The sequence below is a fragment of the Cnephaeus nilssonii genome (assembly GCF_951640355.1).
Source record: "Cnephaeus nilssonii genome assembly, chromosome: 15".
In the NCBI taxonomy this organism is placed as follows: domain Eukaryota; kingdom Metazoa; phylum Chordata; class Mammalia; order Chiroptera; family Vespertilionidae; genus Cnephaeus; species Cnephaeus nilssonii.
Genome location: NC_137086.1, coordinates 7201339 through 7219905, shown reverse-complemented (window position 1 = coordinate 7219905; position 18567 = coordinate 7201339). Strand labels below are relative to the sequence as shown.

Below are 18567 nucleotides of genomic sequence, written 5' to 3'. Positions count from 1 at the left end.
CCTGGGCGTCTATTTTGAAGAAGAAGTTTAAGTTTAAAAAATTTGGCTCTCAAAAGAAATTTCAGTCGTTGTATTGTTGATATTTGGCTCTGCTGACTAATGAGTTTGCCGACCACTGGCCTAGGGGAATGCAGCAGCGAACAGTGCAGGCATCGGCACTGCCCTCCTGGAGCCTGCAACCAAGTGTGTCGGACAGTTCGGGTTGTCCTGGAAGTGAAGGTGCGGGGTTTAAGAAGAGAAGTGACTTTAAGGTTACTGTGTGGAGCGGGGGTTTTAAAGGGTCAATGTCTGGAAGCAGGAAGACCGGAAAGGTTCCATTGGAATTCATGTTCTTTGTCATGTTTTATGACTCACTCAAAAGTCACCTGTTTTTATCACTTCTCTCCCAGGAGACTGAGTTCCTGGAGGACTCCCTTGGCCAGCTTCCAGCTCTGTGCTATCGTGGAAAATACCTTTTTAACTAATGTGACACCCCCCCCCCCCCCCCCCCCCAGTCTAGGTAGCCCCATCGAGGCTCACTCCTGCTGCTGTGATGTGGCGGCCTCTTCTATCCTAAACCCTTCCTTTGTTTCACCGTCTCCAGCTTCAATAAACTTACTCTCAAAATACCCGCTGCAGTGAAGTCTCTCCTGCCTGAAGTCAGGAACCCACACATTCCAGACCGGGTGGCCACCTGCCGGAGAAGAACTAGGATGTGGGCGGGAGAGCGCCTCGCAGGCTGCCTTGTCTTCGCTTCAGCTAGTAGGGCCTCTGGGGAATGTTTGTTTGCCATTCTATTCTGGGGAACATACTTTTGCCCACCCCTGTAAGGTCAATAGTGTGTGCAGATGTTTGAAGCGGGATGAAAGCATTGCTATTCATGCTGCTAGAATCTGAGGCTTTTTTTTTTTTTTTTAACCGAGAGCCCACCGCAAAAGGTGGGTCCCTCGGCCAGGCCAAGGAATGTAGTGTGGGGAGCAGGATCAAGACTTGGGGCAGGGCTGCACGGAGAGGGAGGGCGGACCCGGGCCTCGTCCCGGGGACGCTAGGGACGGCCCCAGGCGCTCGGGGTTAGGGGTTAGGTCAGGTGGCTTCTAGCGGGAGTGGAGGGTTGGGCGGGCTGAGGCCCTGGACTGGCCCCTCCAGGGTTTAGAGAGGGCGGCAAGGGCTGAGCCCACCCAGCGGAGGCCCAGCCACCGGGTGTGTGTGTGTGTGTGTGTGTGTGTGTGTGTGTGTGTGTGTGTGTGTGTGTGTGTGTGTGTGTGTGTGTGTGTGTGTGTGTGTGTGTGTGTGTGTGTGTTGGGGGGCGGGCGGGGGGGGGTCCGGGCACCGCCTCCCTGGCCCAGCTGCCCAGTCATTGGCTCCGCTGGGCGGGGGCGGGCCATTGGCTTAAACCTGGCACCGCCTCCCTGTCCCAGCTGTGCAGTCATTGGCTCCGCTGGGCGGGGGCGGGCCATTGGCTTAAACCTGGCCCCGCCTCCTTGGCCCAGCTGCTCAGCCATTGGCTCCGCTGGCTCGTGGCCGCTGGTCCAGGCGCGGGCCATTCACTTAAATCCGCCGGTGCGCGTGGTCCGGGCCGCGAGGAACCCAGCCTGCCAGCGATCACCCTGCGCGGACACCATGCGGCGCATCCCCTCGGGACTGCTCCTGCTGCTGCCGCCGCTGCTGCTGCTGCTGCTGCTGCCGAGCCCCGCAGCCCCCACTGTCCCCGCTCCCCTGGCCCGCCCGGGCTTCCGGAGGCTGGGGACCCATGGCCCGGGGGGCAGCCCCGGGCGCCGCCTCGCTCCGGGCGTCCCCCCACGCGCGCCCTCTTCGGGGGCCGGCCAGCCTGGAGGGGCCGGTGCTGCAGGTACTGTCTGGGTTCGGAGTGGGGGTGAGGGGTGGGGGGAACCTGGCAGGGGGCGCGGTGGGAGGGAGAGCCCGGCTTGGGTGGTCAGGGCAATCCGGGCGTCAGTGCGTTCCTTCCCTCCCTGGTGCAAACTGAGGTCCAAGAAGGAAGGAGTCAGGGCTAGGGGGGTCTTTGGGAGCAATGCCATTTCCCCTTTGAGTCAGTAGTTGGTTCATGTGGCAGAAAAAGCTTCCAGAGTAGCGGGATGTTTACTAGGTACAGGAGATAATGCTGACTTCTGTGATGGAAAACGTTGCCTCGGAGAGAGGTAACCATGCGGGGAATAGCCCGGTAGGCTGCGAGTCAAGAAACCTGGAGTCCAATCCAGGATCTACCACCTTCTAGCTCTTACCCCTCCCGGAGACCCAGGCTTCTTGTCTGTAAAATGGGTCTAAAAGCAACCTCTGCACCTCCGACTTCACAGGGTTGTTGTGTTGGTACCCTGTGATCTCTAAAGTGTTATTGATGGTAGGATATTATTATTTTCTGAATAATAATACCTCCAGGCAGCAGGATAAAACCAAAAGGATAATTTTCAGTTTTTTTAAAAAAAAAAACTCTAGAGTTATATAATTCCTGTCCCATGCTTAGCCTAGGAATTTATTTTGAATCTACCTTTTCCCTACTCACTTGAGTAGATTGCCTTAGAGTAGCATCAACTCCCAGCCCCTATTAGGAAAGGAAAGAACTTTGATTGACAATTAATATCCAGGGATCTTATTTCCATTTAGGACTTGGTGTGTGTGTGTGTGTGTGTGTGTGTGTGTGTATGATGAGTGTGTGTGTGTGTGTGTTGGAAGAAAAGGAGAAATGACTTGGAAAAAGACATTCAATAACTGGCTTCTCTCTAAGCCTCCTGACCTAGATTAGGCCCAGCAGCTCAGTGGCGGCCACTGCCCTGGGGGGGGTTGGGGAGCAGTGGGGAAGTGTTTCCTCTCCCCACCCTCAAAAAACTTTGGTGAATGAAACAATGAAAGAGAGGTGACTAAGGGTTTGATGGGGACGTGGGATTGGTACCAAATCTCAATCTCTGCTTCTTTAAACAAGAAACACCCACCGAGTGGGAAATGCAGTTAACATGCCTCAATCAGACGAAGTTGTCATCCCTCTTTCTACTTTCAACGTAGCTCGGGCTAGTTGGGCCCTTGAGTTCACTAACCATGAATTAATGACCACCTAGAGCCATGGTCGGCAAACTGCGGCTCGCGAGCCACATGCGGCTCTTTGGCCCCTTGAGTGTGGCTCTTCCACAAAATACCACGGCCTGGGCGAGTCTATTTTGAAGAAGTGGCGTTAGAAGTTTAAGTTTAAAAAATTTGGCTCTCAAAAGAAATTTCAATCGTTGTCCTGTTGATATTTGGCTCTGTTGACTAATGAGTTTGCCGACCACTGAGCTAGAGGGAGACTTAGGGCTACTCTGGAGCAGTGTTCACCCCAGGGAAGTGGGCAGGGTGGCGTGCAATGCGGCTGCCCGGACAGTTGACCTTGCACACTGTTCAGGGACACTTTGCCCCATTGCCTCAGATAGCCAAGGCGCCCAGGAAGGGTCTGGAATCCACTCATTCCTGGGAGTCAAGAGGAACCTTGAGTACAAAACTTGAAGCAAAGGGATGAGGCTCTATGTGAAATTTAAGGGCTCAGCCAGCCTGCAGGTGAGATATTGGGGTAGATAGCCTTAGAGTAGCATCATCTTCCCTATCAGGAAAATTAAATCATGTAATTCACAGCCTCGTGTGAATTCTCATCAGGGGATTCGGAAGGCCTATGGGCTGTCAACACCCAAAGGGAGATGGTCTTGGGGTGATAGCAGACAGTGGGCCATTGGGAGGTAGGGGAGGCTGCCTTGTCTGACCTCCAGTCTCAGAGCATCCTGGGGGTGAGGAATTGCCCCGTTTCTGACTGTGGTCAGATCGCTGCTTAGTCACTTCTGTTCCCCACACCTTCCTCGCAGGCTTTTGCAAGAGCAGGCCACTGGACTTGGTGTTTATCATCGACAGTTCTCGTAGCGTGCGGCCCTTGGAGTTCACCAAAGTGAAAACCTTTGTGTCCCGGATCATCGACACCCTGGACATCGGGCCGGCGGACACGCGGGTGGCAGTGGTGAACTATGCGAGCACCGTGAACATCGAGTTCCACCTCCAGACCCACTCGGATAAGAAATCCCTGAAGCAGGCCGTGGGGCGGATCGCACCCTTGTCCACGGGCACCATGTCGGGCCTGGCCATCCAGACGGCCATGGAGAAAGCCTTCACGGTGGAGGCAGGAGCCCGGGGGCCCGGCTCCCACATCCCCAAGGTAGCCATCATCGTGACGGACGGGCGGCCCCAGGACCAGGTGAACGAGGTGGCGGCCCGGGCGCGGGCGGCGGGCATTGAGCTCTACGCAGTGGGTGTGGACCGGGCCGACCGGGAGTCGCTCCAGATGATGGCCAGTGAACCCCTGGACGAGCACGTGTTCTACGTGGAGACCTACGGGGTCATTGAGAAACTTTCCTCTCGGTTCCAGGAAACCTTTTGCGGTAAGTCTTTGCAACTAGCAAGGATGCTATAGTCCAACGTTATGAAGCAGAAGAAAAAAAAGGATTCTTTCAGTTTTCTTTTTCTTTTTCTTTTTTTTTGGTGGAAATTTTATGGAAAACGTAAATAGAAGCAATGCTTTTTGTGTCTTTTTTTTTTTACCAACGTAAACACACTTGGTTGGTTTAGGAATATAGAGCTGCCTTCTCTATAACTTGGATTGCTCCTGAAATCTCCATGTTTGCATTAGAAATGGGAAGGTCTGGAAATAATCCTGGATAAATGATCGTGCTGTTCCCTGATGGGGTCAGAGAAAAATAAAAATAAAACACACAAGACTGCTCTCCTCCCTCCTGCCCACCCCTGCATTTCCCCCGCTATTTTCTCCAGTTTACCCATGTCTAGAGTTCACAGAACGCCTCTTGTTCCTGCAGAAGACAGGGCCGGCGTGTGTCCATGCAGGGGCCAGGCAGCCTGCTTCAGCGTAACTGGCAGGCAGAGTGGACATCAGTGATGCTCCAGCTCTGAGCTTCCCTTCTTTCTCCGACTATTCTTCATGGAGGGACAGGGTCAGGAATCAGGGGGACCGGGATTTCAGCTCACTTCACAGGAAGAAGGAGCAGGCCTTGTTTTGTTTTTTTTTTTGTTTTTTTGAGGAACATCTGTAATACTTTCAATAATAATGGTTTTTAAAATTTATTTTATTTTATTTTTAAATCTTCGTCTGAGGATATTTTTTCCACTGATTTTTAGAGAGAGTGGAAGGGAGAGGGAGAGACAGAAAGAGACACCGATGTGAGAGAGACACATCAATTGGTTGCCTCCCACATGCCTCTGACCAAGGCCAGGAGCCTACAACCGAGGTATGGCCCTTGACCGGAATCGAACCCGGGACCTTTCAGTCCACAGGCCGACGCTCTATCCACTGAGCCAAACCGGCCAGGGCTTGTTTGTTTTTTTAAATCCTTCTGTTTTTTTAAATCCTACTGTCCTCCTCATTTCTTCCTTTAGGATGGAGCTTGAAATTGGAATTTTTAGCATGAATTAGCCAAATTCATGAATCTGAATCCATTCGAGGCTGGAGTTTATTATTAGTCACTGATCAGAATTATGAATGTGGGACTTATACTATATTTTTTACTTTATTTTTAAACTTACTTTTCTTATAATCTATCTATCATCTATATCTATCATCATGCTTTATTATTATTTTTTTTTGGTCATTTGGAGATAATCTTTTGAAGCCCTCTATGGAAGTCTCCAAGCAGGCGTAGACAGATTTCTGGTTAAGGTGAATTTTAAAATGTAGATACTTTTTGCTGTATAATCTATCCCACATTTATTTGTTTAACATGCATTTATTGACCACCGATGACACAAAGATGAAATTTGTCCCTCCCTACCATCAAGCAGTAATTTGGCGGAGGGGATGAGACAAACCAGTGAAGTAATAATTACAACCGTGTATTTCAAGGAGACTCTATATCTAAACAAAGGGAAACTCAGCAATCACCAGTCTGTCAGGAAATGGGAGATGAAGCTTGGTCTGGAGCAGAGCTTGGCCTCACCTCAGCCAGACCTGGCTGGGATCCCCTTGTCTTTCCTGTCCCAGGACACTGGGCTCTCACAAGCTATCGTTGGTTTTGGTGGCATCTGCTTGGCATTCATTGGTTTTCCCAAAGGAAAATGGCTGTCTTTCTCCCAGGAAGACCCCCCGTGCTTGTGGGTGAGAGCCTGCCATAGAGACGTTGGTCTGTGGCAAAGTTGGCTCTCAAAACCAGCACCTGGGGTTGGGCTTGAAGGCCATGAAGTAATAAGCGGTGAGTGGCAATCTTTTCCTTCTGGTACAAAAGACCCGCTTGTTCTGGGGGGAAAAGACTGAGGAGCAAAAGCAGCTTGTTGTAGTTCACGGACTAGAAAGATCATCCCATGAAAAGGCTCTTCTTGGGAAAATATTAGGCTTGTCCCATTGCCAACGCAGTGGAGGCTGGTTACCTGCCCCAGGGGCTCCAGCCCCCTCCAACAGAAATGACTAAATTCATTGTGTCTTCGTTCAAAACCTCTCACCGGGAAAAAAAGCCAATGAGATATAAACGGCTCTAGAAGGGAAAAGATGGAGATGCAGTTTAGCTAATATAGTTGTTTATTTTGTTGTTTTTCTTTTTACCTGTTTGTGTTAGAGCGATTGAGTTTATTCTTCTTCCTGATATCGGAGGCCCTGAAGTTGCGTATGTTTAAGTTTGCTGCCTATTCAGAAGGCAGTTACCTGCACTGCCATTCCCCATTGTAAGTTCATATATGCCCAAGGGTGAGCGAGTTCTAGGCCTAGAGGAACGCACCTGTGTGTGAATCCTGATTGGACACACACTATAGAACCCCCAGAAACCAGATTCCAGCTGCAATGGGACAATTAGCTTATAGAACTTCAGGAAATACACGATCGTCTTCCCCGTTTCTGGCTTTGGGAAAACAAAAGTATTTTTTCATGGGTAGGTGGATACGTTGAATGAATATCCAGTTGCCTGACCCATAAGAATTATCTCTTTCTTTCCTCCTCCTCCTCCTCCTCCTTCTCCTCCTCCTCCCCCTCTTCCTCCTCCCCCCCCACCCTCTTCCTCCTACTCTTTCCCTCCTCCTTCTCCTCCTCCTCCTCCTTCTCCTCCTCCTTCTCCTCCCCCTCCTCCTCCAGAAAGTTAACAATAAGATCTGTAATTTAAAATTAGTAACATAACATGACTAGTCTAAGGATGGTATTTCTAGCCAGGGCAGAAACAAATAGTCAAAATTGACAGTGAACTAAAGATAGAATCGGAAAGAAACCAGAGAGCGATGTCCTTTTGACACGGGAGAAAGTACCTGAAATGTTTACGAGTCTGTGGTCAACTGACGGTCGTCCACTTCCTTTGCACAGCAGTGGACCCCTGCATGCTTGGCACACACGGGTGCCAGCACGTGTGCGTCAGTGACGGGAACGGCAAGCACCACTGTGAGTGCAGCCAAGGGTATTCCTTGAACGCCGACAAGAAGACGTGCTCAGGTGAGGCCTGCATCCCCGAGGAGGGCTGAATGGGACTTAGATTCGGGGACATACGCTCCAGGTTTTGGCCTGGCCTTGAGCTCTTCTCCTAATTGACTTTTGGCTGATGTATTGTTGTTTATCAGAAGGAAAAGGAGAAGAAAAGTGAGGTGATACATAAATCAGCCTATTATGGTACAAAATTCTTGGTCCTTTGGAGGGTTTGGAATTTTTCGTGGATTTGATTTAATGACACGAGAAGCTACCCTTTCCTCTCTGTGGCCATGGACGCTCATGGGATCTGGAAGAAAACGTAGAGAGGTCCTCACTCATGTGGAATGGGAATACTCACACACAGTCCATGAAGAATGGGATCTAGGTCCACTTAAGTCCTGGAAAAAAAGTGTTTGAGGGGAAGAAAACTTAGAGATCATTTAATTCAACTTACTTATTTTAAAGATAATGAATTAAGACGCAAAGAAGGGAGACTTACCCATGCATGGGGTCTGTGAGTAAAGAGCCGAGACCGGAAAGTCGGTTCCCAGCTTCCAGCCCCGTAGGCTCCCTGTTGTGCCGAGCTGCCCGCAGCTGTGTGTGAGTGTGTTTGCGCGTGAGTGCGTGCATGTGCATGTGTGTGTGTGTGTGTGTGTGTGTATGTGCGTGCATCTGTGTATGGTCTATAATTATTGATTCACGCTTCCATGTGTTCACACGTGTCCTGATCATTTTCGATAGCCATCGATAAGTGTGCTCTGAACACTCACGGTTGTGAGCACATCTGTGTGAACGACAGAGCTGGCTCTTACCACTGTGAGTGCCACGAAGGTTACGCTTTGAAGGAGGACCGGAAAGCGTGTGCAGGTAAGCGGGAAGGAGGCTTCGCGGCTGCCCCCTCTTTGCCTGCCTGGCTGTGAGCAGTGGTGGAGGGCGGGCCACATCCGGGGCGGGCCACACTGATGGGAAACTTCACCTGTTTTCCTCTCTTGCCACCCTGGCTTTTCCCACTTCCAGGTGTTGTTAGAAAACTTAGAAAAGGCCGTATGTATGTATCCCAGCCCACATGTGTAAGAGTGTTGTTCATTCCTTCTCTGTGCCAGCCCTAACAGTCTTTCCAAATGCTAATGACAGTTTAGTCAGCTGAAATCAAATAACACCCCTCAGGATATTTATTACTCACAGAGGGGAAAGAGTAACGTCAGAGTGGGGCAACCTGGCAGACACCAGTTTCGCCAAGTGATCCAAGTTGACATCAACACCAGGGACATAGAGTGACATCATGCATCTCCTGACACCATGTACGGAGGGCACAGGAGCACTTCTGTGGTATTCTTGCTAAAATTTCAGAATCACCAGGACACATCAGACAAACCCAGACTGAGAGATGCCCTACAGAGTGTCCGAGTCATGAAAGGCAACGAAAGGCAGGAAGTATTACAGACTGGAGGAGACCAGTGACAACTTAATGCCTTGTGGATCCTGGGCCAGAGAAGGGACATTGGTGGAATAATTGGCAAAATTGGAATGCTTAGATTAGTGATGAACTAATCTGTATTTTAGTTAGTAGTATTGTATTAGTGTTAAGTTCCTGGTTTTGATAATTACACTATGATTATTTAATATGTTAACATCTGGGGAAACTGGGTGAAGAGTAGGACCTCTCTATACTATTTTTGCAACTTTTTCATATACCTGAAATTATTTCAAAGTGAAAAGTTTTAAAAAAAGAATAATTAAAAAATCTCATGTCAGTTCACAGAATAAGTACATTGAGTGCATTTGGGTCTTGAGTTCTGATGCTGTTCTGAGTCAGTGGGTCTCCTTTGGACTCAGTTTCCTCACAACGGGCGAGGGTTGAACTACACTTTCTTCAAACTCTATGTCTTTCTGAATCTACTAGTATAAGTAGCTACCCAACTGTTGGTACTGCTCTGATTCAGTAAAAGTACAAATAAACCTAAAAGGAATGCTTTAGAAAGCATTTTATGATATATTTAGATTATGAAAACTCAATATAGATGGTTCTGAAAAGGAGTTGGGAGGGTAGAAGAATGAGTACTGTGTGTGTCGGATTTTGTTGAACTCAGCTGGCTTCCCATAAGAGCAAATGGAACTGATGCCTTTGAAAGGGGTTTGCTCCTGACATATTCTAGCTGCAAATGAGATTTCTGTATATACGGAATATATTGCACTTTTTTTATATTGTTGAATTTCTTCTCTCCTGGGCTTTTGTCTGGCAGCTCAAGATCGATGTGCTTTAGGGACACATGGCTGTCAGCACATTTGTGTGAACGACAGAGCTGGGTCCCATCACTGTGAATGCTACGAGGGCTACACCCTGAATCAGGATAACAAAACCTGCTCAGGTGAGGCACACTCAGCAAGCACTTTCACACGTGGCTCCTTCCTAGGGCAGGGAAACCAACTTGCAATTTCCCAAGAGAGAGATTCTTCAAGGCAACGTAAAGAACCAGACTTCAGACATTCTACTGTGCTCACAGACGAAGGCACGCATTGCCTAGAGGACAATGAGCTCAGCAGCAGAATCAGCAAACGTGGATGACTTCAGAAAATTACTGGGAAATGGGTGGGGAGTGGGGGATATGAGGCAAGCTCAGTGAATGGAGGGTCCTTATCCAGGAAAATTTGGTAGCTCTGTCCACTGGGGGCTTGTAAAGCAAATGGGAAACCTTAGAGGAAGTCAGTTGGACAGGAACTATTTGGTGTGATAGGCTGAACTGATCTTTTTCCAATTAAAACTTGGCTTTGAACTTTTCCGTGGCGTTAATCTTAGAGCCGGAGCGTGTTAGTAAAGGAGGCTTTGTAAGGGACTGAATTAGACCCGCACGGATCTTCCAGTAAGTTTGCGGCAAGTCGTCCCCTGACAGTTCCTAGATGATCAATCTTCGAAGCATCTGAGGCTTGGCTAGCGCGCCCATGCCCGAACTCGAATCCTCATTAACTTGATTTAAACTCACTGGCAGAACACAGTGGCATTTATAATGTAAAAACACTCCTAAGAGAAACTCCCAGCTCTCCAGGTGCTGTTTAGTTCTGGCATATATTTTTTTTTAGATTTTATGTATAGTTTCCTCTCCCTTGAGGAGATATATTAGGTGACCTTTACAAGAGGGATGAAGGGAAATGGCTATCACCAATTTCCTTTGTGAAAAAAATGGGATCAATGAAAGAGAACTGAGCACCTGTTGTTCCCAGGACTGCTGAGCACTGTGCGCATATAAAGCATAAGTTTCTGCCTCTCTCTACGGGCAAAGAGACCCAATGTCTCAAGTAAGCGGAGACTAAGTAGCCAGGGAGAGGGACTGATGGAAACTAAGGGCCGGGATGGAGGGCATGTTCGCTTATTATCTCTAGTGAGTGTCAACGTAAAAAACGTCCAAACCTGTAAGAATTTTTATGAGTTTATTTGAGCCAAACTGACAACAATTGCTGGGAAGCAGAATCTGAATGGATGAAGAAAATGCTCCAGAAAATGGCAGTTTTATCACTTAAAAAAATTGATTTGAGAGAGAGAGAGACAGACAGACAGACATCGATGTATGAGAGAAACATTGATCAGTTGTCTCCTGTATGTGAAGGCAACCTGGCTATGTGCCCTGACCAGGAATCAAACTGGTGACCCTTCAGTGCATGGGATGACGCTCAAGCAACTGAGCCACACCAGCCAGGGTTTACCACTTACCTTACACATTAGAATCAAAAGGGAAGATGTAAGGGAGTTACACGAAATCCAGCGGTGATAGATTAGGGAGGATGGAGAATGCAAAATGGGGAAATCCTTGGGTCTGGATAAAAAGTAAAAGGAATAGACACATACTTCTTTCCCATAGGCGGGTATAGGATGGTTAACAGTCAACAATTAGCATGATAATAACAACGAGAGGGTTTGCGATCTCCACTCTGGTGCAGTGGTTGTGCTTTGAGGGGTCTGGAAAAAAGAATGACTTTGATATTCCAAAGGTATGCTATCAGGCACATTATCTTCCGTTCAAAAAGGCAACAGCCAGCCTCAGTTAAGGTGAAGGTTGACCTTTGTTAGGAAAAACACTGCCCTCGGACATGACTACCTGCCTTGAACTGCTTTTAGTTAGAAAGTTTTAATTTCAGACCCTCCTATGTGGGTACTTTCCATCTCCGAGTATGGAAGGCCACCACACAGGCCTCCCCTGAGCTTGTCAGGTTTAGTATGTGGCCCCTTTTCCGTCCACATGAGCGGCACGGAGGTGGTGGGACTGGCGGTGGGCCTTGGAGGATGGTGACAGTTTGATGGAGGAGTGGAGAGAGGGAGCAGAAAAGGGGACTGGCTTGTGCCGGCTTGTTCAGGGTGATAGGGCTGTCAGGTAGGGTGCACTTCTCAACTCGTTACAGGTATCCCCCTTGGTACTTTAAGCTGCCAGGAACATTGGAGTCCTGGGAAAAGGACACAAAAACAAATGTACATTTCAACTAACAGGTGTGGAAATAAGGAACATTTTATTTAAGAAAACCCACAAAACATCAAAGGCAATTTTCAGTCTAGGCCGACTACTCCAGGAATACGCCCACTAAACAGGACAGGCAGATTAAGTAACTTGTCCACAGTCACTCAGCTAGTAAGTAGCAGAGCCAGGATTTGAACCCATGTACTTGCTCTGGGATACACGTGCTCATAACACTAAGCTATACTGTCTCGTGGTGCAGGGCACAAGATAGCAAAGGGAGGTAGAAGAGAAAGACAAGATGGCGGATTCATACACGTCATCATCATCATTATCATCATTGTGTGTGTGTGTGTGTGTGTGTGTGTGTGTGTGTGTGTGCAGGTCAGTGCTTTCTGTCCCACTTTGTAAGCTATCAAGGGCAGGCCCTCCATCATTCAAGATCCTTTTTGTGCAGCATCAAATTTAGCTCCATGTGTGGGTGGGTCCCTAATAATAATTTTAGTTTGGGTTAAAGAAGTCCCATGTATGGTGGGAGGTGTTGGAGGCGGTGGTGGTCATCAGTAAAGTTCTGAAGGTGAGTTCTGGAATATAATCAAGACTCGGTGCAGCCCCAGTGCTGTGGGTAGGAAAACAGAGCAGCACCCCCAGATATGGGCAAGAAAAAAAAGGAAAGGGTGTATGCACTAAAAGGCAGGCCAAGGGGATGTGAGATACGAGACAAGAAAGTAGGCTTTCTTCTTGTGGAACAGGGGAGACTTGTTGCCGATGACACCTGTTGGGACCAAAGCAAAGCTTTTCTTGCCAGAAGTCTGTGCTTCGTTTCCCGTGGTAATCTGTGACTGTTTCCCTCCCTGCGCCACTCCTGGTCAGTGCGTGACAAGTGTGCTCTGGGCTCTCACGGCTGCCAGCACCTTTGTGTGAGTGATGGGGCCGCGTCCTACCACTGCGATTGTCATACTGGCTTCACCCTGAATGAAGACAAGAAGACGTGTTCAGGTAAAGACTGGCCCTTTAATCCTATTCCATTTGGTAGGACAACCTAGGAGTGAGCTCTTCTCTCTTAAAGTCTGAGGCACGTTCTTCCTGTTGGAATTCTCCAGGGATTCCCACTTGGCATCAGAATGAAATAATTCTACTCCTCCCATGATCTGGTTCTATCCTCTCTCTCTGTGTGTCTCTCTGTGTCTCCCTGTGTCTCTCTCTGTCTCTCTCTCTCTCAAATTAAAAAGCAAAATCACTCTTGGGAATTTTTTTTCCTACTCCTGGAAAATGGGATTCCGACATGATTTATAACCGTTTAGGCTCTGACCTCATTTGCCCAGTCATTCACTGAGTTATTTGTTCAGCAGCTATTCATGGAGCTGCTGTTACATGTCAGGTACTGTTAGGTCCTGAGGAAGGAACTGGAGAGGAACCAATGTTTTTTTAAGAAATATATTTCTTTATTGATTTCAGAGAGGAAGGGGGAAGGAGAGAGAGATAGAAACATCAATGATGAGAGAGAATCATTGATCGGCTGCCTCCTGCACGCCCCCCACCGGGGATCGAGCCCGCAACCCAGGCATGCGCCCTTGGCTGGAATTGAACCTGGGACCCCTCAGTCCGCAGGCTGACGCTCTAGCCACTGAGCCAAGCTGGCCAGGGCGGAACCAATGTTTTGTAGTGAGCAGTGTACAAGTCTTGCACTTCGTTTGTTAAACTTATTCCTAAATCTTTTATTCTTTTTGCTGCTATTGTGAATGAGTCCATCTCTCAACTTCCAATTGTGCTACATCTCAGTTGTCCGATTTTCTGTGGGATCTGTTCATTAGAACATCCCACTGAGCCCCTGCCCTCACAGAGCTTATAGTCTCTCAGGCAACAGACACCGAAAAAGTATCCTAAGTACCAATTTTATACTCTGCACCGGGATGATGGGTGGGCTTGTACGACATCCAGAAGCTACATTCTGGTTTACTCATTGATTGAGATGGGGTTTGAGCTGGCCCTCCCTAAAAGGTTCAATAGGGTGTGGACAGGTAGGTAGATTATACTTACTCAAGCGTGCTTTTGTCCCCCAGCCCTCTGTCATCTCTTTGTAGAATGTGGGAGAAAATGTAGGAGCAAAGGCCCCCTGCCTGTCCTCGGGCAGTAGTACTACTCCATTGGAAGGCTGCACTTCAGACCTGGGAGGCTGTTCTTATTTCTATCAGGCAATTGTAGAGGCGATGAGATTGAGTAGGAATAGCTGCCTCACTGAATTACAGAAAGAAACAGGAGTTAGCATTATCAGTCTCCCAGGTTCTTTGATTAAATGTCAATGCAACTTTAGTTCCAAAGTATTTATTTATTTATTTAATATATTTTATTGATGTTTTACAGAGAGGAAGGGAGAGGGATAGAGAGCTAGAAACATCGATGAGAGAGAAACATGGATCAGCTGCCTCCTGCACACCCCCTACTGGGGATGTGCCCGCAACCCAGGTACATGCCCTTGACCGGAATCGAATCTGGGACCCTTGAGTCCGCAGGCCAACGCTCTATCCACTGAGCCAAACCAATTAGGGCTCTAATGTATTTATGGGCCTGGAGTGGGGGCCAAGGGAGGGGCAGGTGCATGCTAGAAGGGGCCAATGGGGAAAAAAGGGGATATATGTAATACTTTCAACAATAAAGATAAAAAAAACCCAAAACCCGAAGTATTTATGGATAAGAACTAGAACTCTCATTTTAAACAATTCAATAGAATAATAGCCCATATAGGAAATCAGGAATTATCTAGTTTTAAACCTTGAAGTATTTTGGCTGCACAAATAGAGGTTTTCCTCGTTTTCATTTTTTAATGAGGACACGGTATCACAAGATTTGTTGTCTTATCTCTGCGTTCTTGGCTTCCCGCTACACTGTCTTTTTAAAAATCTACTTTATGTCCTGGCAAATTTCAGGCAATCACAAAAGTATAGAGAAAATAGAATGAGCTCACATGTAACCATCACCCAGCTCCGACAATTGTCAGTTTGTCCCCAGCATTTCCTAGTTCAGTTTCTTCTGTGACATTAACATTCCAAAGGATGTTGTCCTCTTTGTGTGTGCTCCCGTACCCCTTTACCTTCCAGGAAATGCATTAGGTGGGCCCTAAAAATGGATCTATTGAGTCATGGGTTTCCAGACTCGCCACGATTTCTAATTAACCACAGCATTTCGTGTCCTGTCATTGTCATCAGCCATTCAGGAAGCAGCAAGACTCGTCTCCATAAAAGATGCCTGTGGATGCGAAGCCACACTGACATTCCAGAACAAGGTCGTCTCGTATCTGCAGAGACTGAACACCAAGAATATCCTTTCTGGGAGGTTTTCTGCTTAAGGCCTACCTAGGTACTACAACGAGCCAGACATTTTAGGATATTTCACAGGATAAGGGCCCTCTCTATTCATTAAATTTTAAGATGAGCAATAGTAATACTGTACAGCGTTTATTTTGTAAATTGAGAGTTCCTTTTAAACGTTTTAAGAGACTGTCTCACCCACTTAATATGGACATGTAAAAGCTACCCATTTCTTTCCCTAGTGTTTTTCCATAGTGGCCTCTGCTCCTAATTGAGCTCTTCTTCACAGATCCAGCTATTATGCTATGACGCCCGTATATGGCTTCTTACTTAGGAATCTGGCCATGCATACAATGAGTCAGCTGATTCATGGGGTGCGATCGCTCAGATAACACACAGCTGTAACACTGGCTAGCCAAGCCGCCAAAAAGCAGATTTGAAATGTAACATGTTACCATGTCAGAAACGTTCAAGATCAGCTCTTTAGTCAAAGTTGTGATTCAGGGAAATTAATTGTTTAGCGCGGCTCAGCTTAGCAACACTGTCTCTAGGGATCTTAGAGGAGTGGCATTCAAATTGTGACAGGGGTCCCCGAGGAGGAGGCAGAAACTTTTCAGGGGTACGGTGGACGTGTGTGGGGGAGCGAAGGGGTGGCAGACAGAATGTTTTAAAGGATCAGTTTCCAAATCCTTCACTTCCTTAAGTTGATCTGCCTAAGATGCTACTTGTCATCTCTTTTCCTCTCTCTCACCTCAGTATCCCCATTCTCCTAACTTTACACAAACCTCTCACATAGCCTGTATCTTACTAAGGTGCATTTCTTGGAAAAGTAAAGTCTCCTGAATCTTACTAAGGTGCATTTCTTGGAAAAGATTCAAACAAGGGGACAATTCAACAGATTTTTAAACCAAGGCCTCATAAACACGATTCCCCCAACCCCAATCCATACCATTAAGAGATACCTTTCCAATTAAATTTTACCTTTTATTTGTAATGATTTTATGTCAAAATTTATAACTTATTTGTTGTTTGGATCCATAATGTGCTCATAATAGTTGTATTGATAATTCAATCCAGATGATTTAAAAAAAAATTGGGGCCTTATGGTCAAAGAAATTTAATTGAAAGGTAATTTCAGTACGAATGTGTGTACTTGTTTGTGTAAGTTTACTTCAGAGAAGTATAATAGAGTGATCAAGAAAAGATTTCTGAGATTCAAAGTAGAATAAAATTCTGTGAAGAAAGTAGAAAGGAAATAAAAATTCTTTTGTTTTAAATATTTTAGAAGAATACTAGGTATCAATCTAGTATGCTTTTAATGTAACATGGGATATATTTGAAAGGTTAGTTTAAATTTTATTTTAGAAAGTCAATGTTTATAACAGCAGAAATTATACTAGCATATTTTGTAACTAAAACTTATGAAATTTTCATATAACTTAAATATGCACAAGACACCACTTATTTGTTAAATTATTTTAGGGGCATATGAGCAAAAATGTTTGAAGACTACTGCTTTATATCATGCTTCCTAAAAAAAGAACTTCCGAGTTTTAGATTACATTAGACTTGAGAAAACATTTTTACTCTTTTTCTTTATTTACAATGGAATGCAACTATTTTCTTTTGTATTGAAGTGTTTGAAAGTGTGTGTATGTTTTCTAATGTCTAAAAATAAATGGTGTTGGCCTTAACAACTAACCACTTGATGACATTTTGGAGAAGTTGCAAGCAAATGAATATGGACAAATACATCATTAAGCTGCTCAGAATTTTCACCCTGGCCAGTGTGGCTCAGTTGGTTGAGCATCATCCAATGCACCAAAAGATCGCCGATTCGATTCCAGTCAGGGTACATGCCCAGGTTTCGGAGTCCCCATTTGGGGGTATAAGGCAGCCGATCGATGTTTCTATATCACATCGATGTTTCTCCCTCTCTCTCTAAAATCAATATAAATGATCTTTAAAATTGCTCAAAAGTTTCACCTGGAAATATGGAGAACTTGCTGTATTTAATACTTCTGTATGTTCCAATGGTGCTAATTATCTGCCATTAAAATGCTTGAATTAGTGGGTACGTAGTTTAAGAATCTTCTGGAGAATCAGTATTATTTTTCTAAGGAAACAAATGTCAGATCCTTAATTTAATGCAAACTTTAGTGTCTTTAAGTTATGACTATGAAATGGTTGGTAGGAAATAGAATGAAAAGTTTAATATTTCTTTCTTTACTAATTGAGCCATTTCATTTTTTTTCAGTTCCTAAGTTCTCATTCTATTCTCAAACACAAGTATGTTATTTCTATAATTATATTCATATTATATATTCATCACAGATATTTTTAAATGTATAATATATAAAGAATAATAAAAATCACCTGTACAAAACTACTAATAGTGTGCTATTTTTCCCCAGTGTTCTTCCTTTATAAATGTACATTTTAAAATTCTGTTTTTTTTAGAATATTGAATTTATTGGGGTAACATTGGTTAATACATTTATAGAGGTTTCAAGTGTACAATTTTATAATACATTATCTGTATATTGTGTGTTCACCACCCAGTGTCAAGTCTCTTTTCATCACCATTTATCCCCCCTTTACCCTCTTCTACCTGCCCCTATCTCCCTTTCCCTCTGGTAATCACCATATTGTTGTCTGTGTCTATGAGTTGTTTTTTTCTTAATCCCTTCACCTATTTCATCCAGCCTCCCAGCTCCCATGCCTTCGGACAGCTGTCAGTCTGTCCTTTGTGTTTTGTAAGGTTGTTATGTCCATTAGATTCCACATATAAGTGGAATCATATGGTACTTGTCTTTCTCTGACTAGCTTATTTCACTTAGCATAATACTCTCCAGATCCATCCATGCTGTGGCAAAAGGTAAGATTTCCTTTTTTTATGGTTGAGTAATATCCCATTGTGTAATGTACCACAGCTTTTTAAAAAAAATCTATTCTACTGATGGGCACTTGGGCTGCTTCTAAATCCTGGCTATTGTAAATAGCACTGCAATTCCCTACAGAAACAGTCAAAACCCAGAAACAGTAAAAAATCTAAAATATAAACTTTAAAGAGAATAAATGAAAAATAAACATGTCAAGGCAGTATATATTTTATGAAACATATATTGTTATTTCTCAACATTTTTGGAAGGACATGACATAGAGCAGTATTATTTTCCAAACATATTTGAGCACAGGATCAGTAATATATTATTATGAGAGGCCCAGTGCACGATATTCATGCATAGGTAGGGTCCCTAGGCCTGGCCGACAATCAAGGCTGATCGGGGCTTTCTGGCTGCTGGCCAGAGCCTTCCTTCATTCTGCGCTACCCCCCTGGTGGTCAGCTAATGTCATAGTGAGCAATTGAACTCCCAAGGGGACACTTTGCATATTAGCCTTTTATATATATAGATATCACAGA

At 45.7% G+C, this 18567-nt stretch overlaps 1 protein-coding gene across 2 annotated transcripts; it reads left to right on the top strand.

Moving 5' to 3' along the window:
* Positions 1 to 1532: 1532 nt before the first annotated feature.
* MATN3 (matrilin 3) lies at positions 1533 to 17532 on the top strand. Of its 2 annotated transcripts, XM_079791881.1 has the most exons (8): positions 1533 to 1828; positions 3819 to 4385; positions 7295 to 7420; positions 8135 to 8260; positions 9637 to 9762; positions 12709 to 12834; positions 15042 to 15152; positions 16849 to 17532. In XM_079791881.1, exons 1-8 carry the CDS (start codon positions 1600 to 1602, stop codon positions 16902 to 16904), a joined length of 1467 nt encoding a protein of 488 aa, XP_079648007.1. In that variant the 5' UTR covers positions 1533 to 1599; the 3' UTR covers positions 16905 to 17532. The 2 variants fall into 2 exon arrangements, with proteins under 2 accessions (XP_079648007.1, XP_079648008.1); XM_079791882.1 differs by lacking the exon at positions 9637 to 9762.
* The last annotated feature ends 1035 nt before the right edge of the window (positions 17533 to 18567 follow it).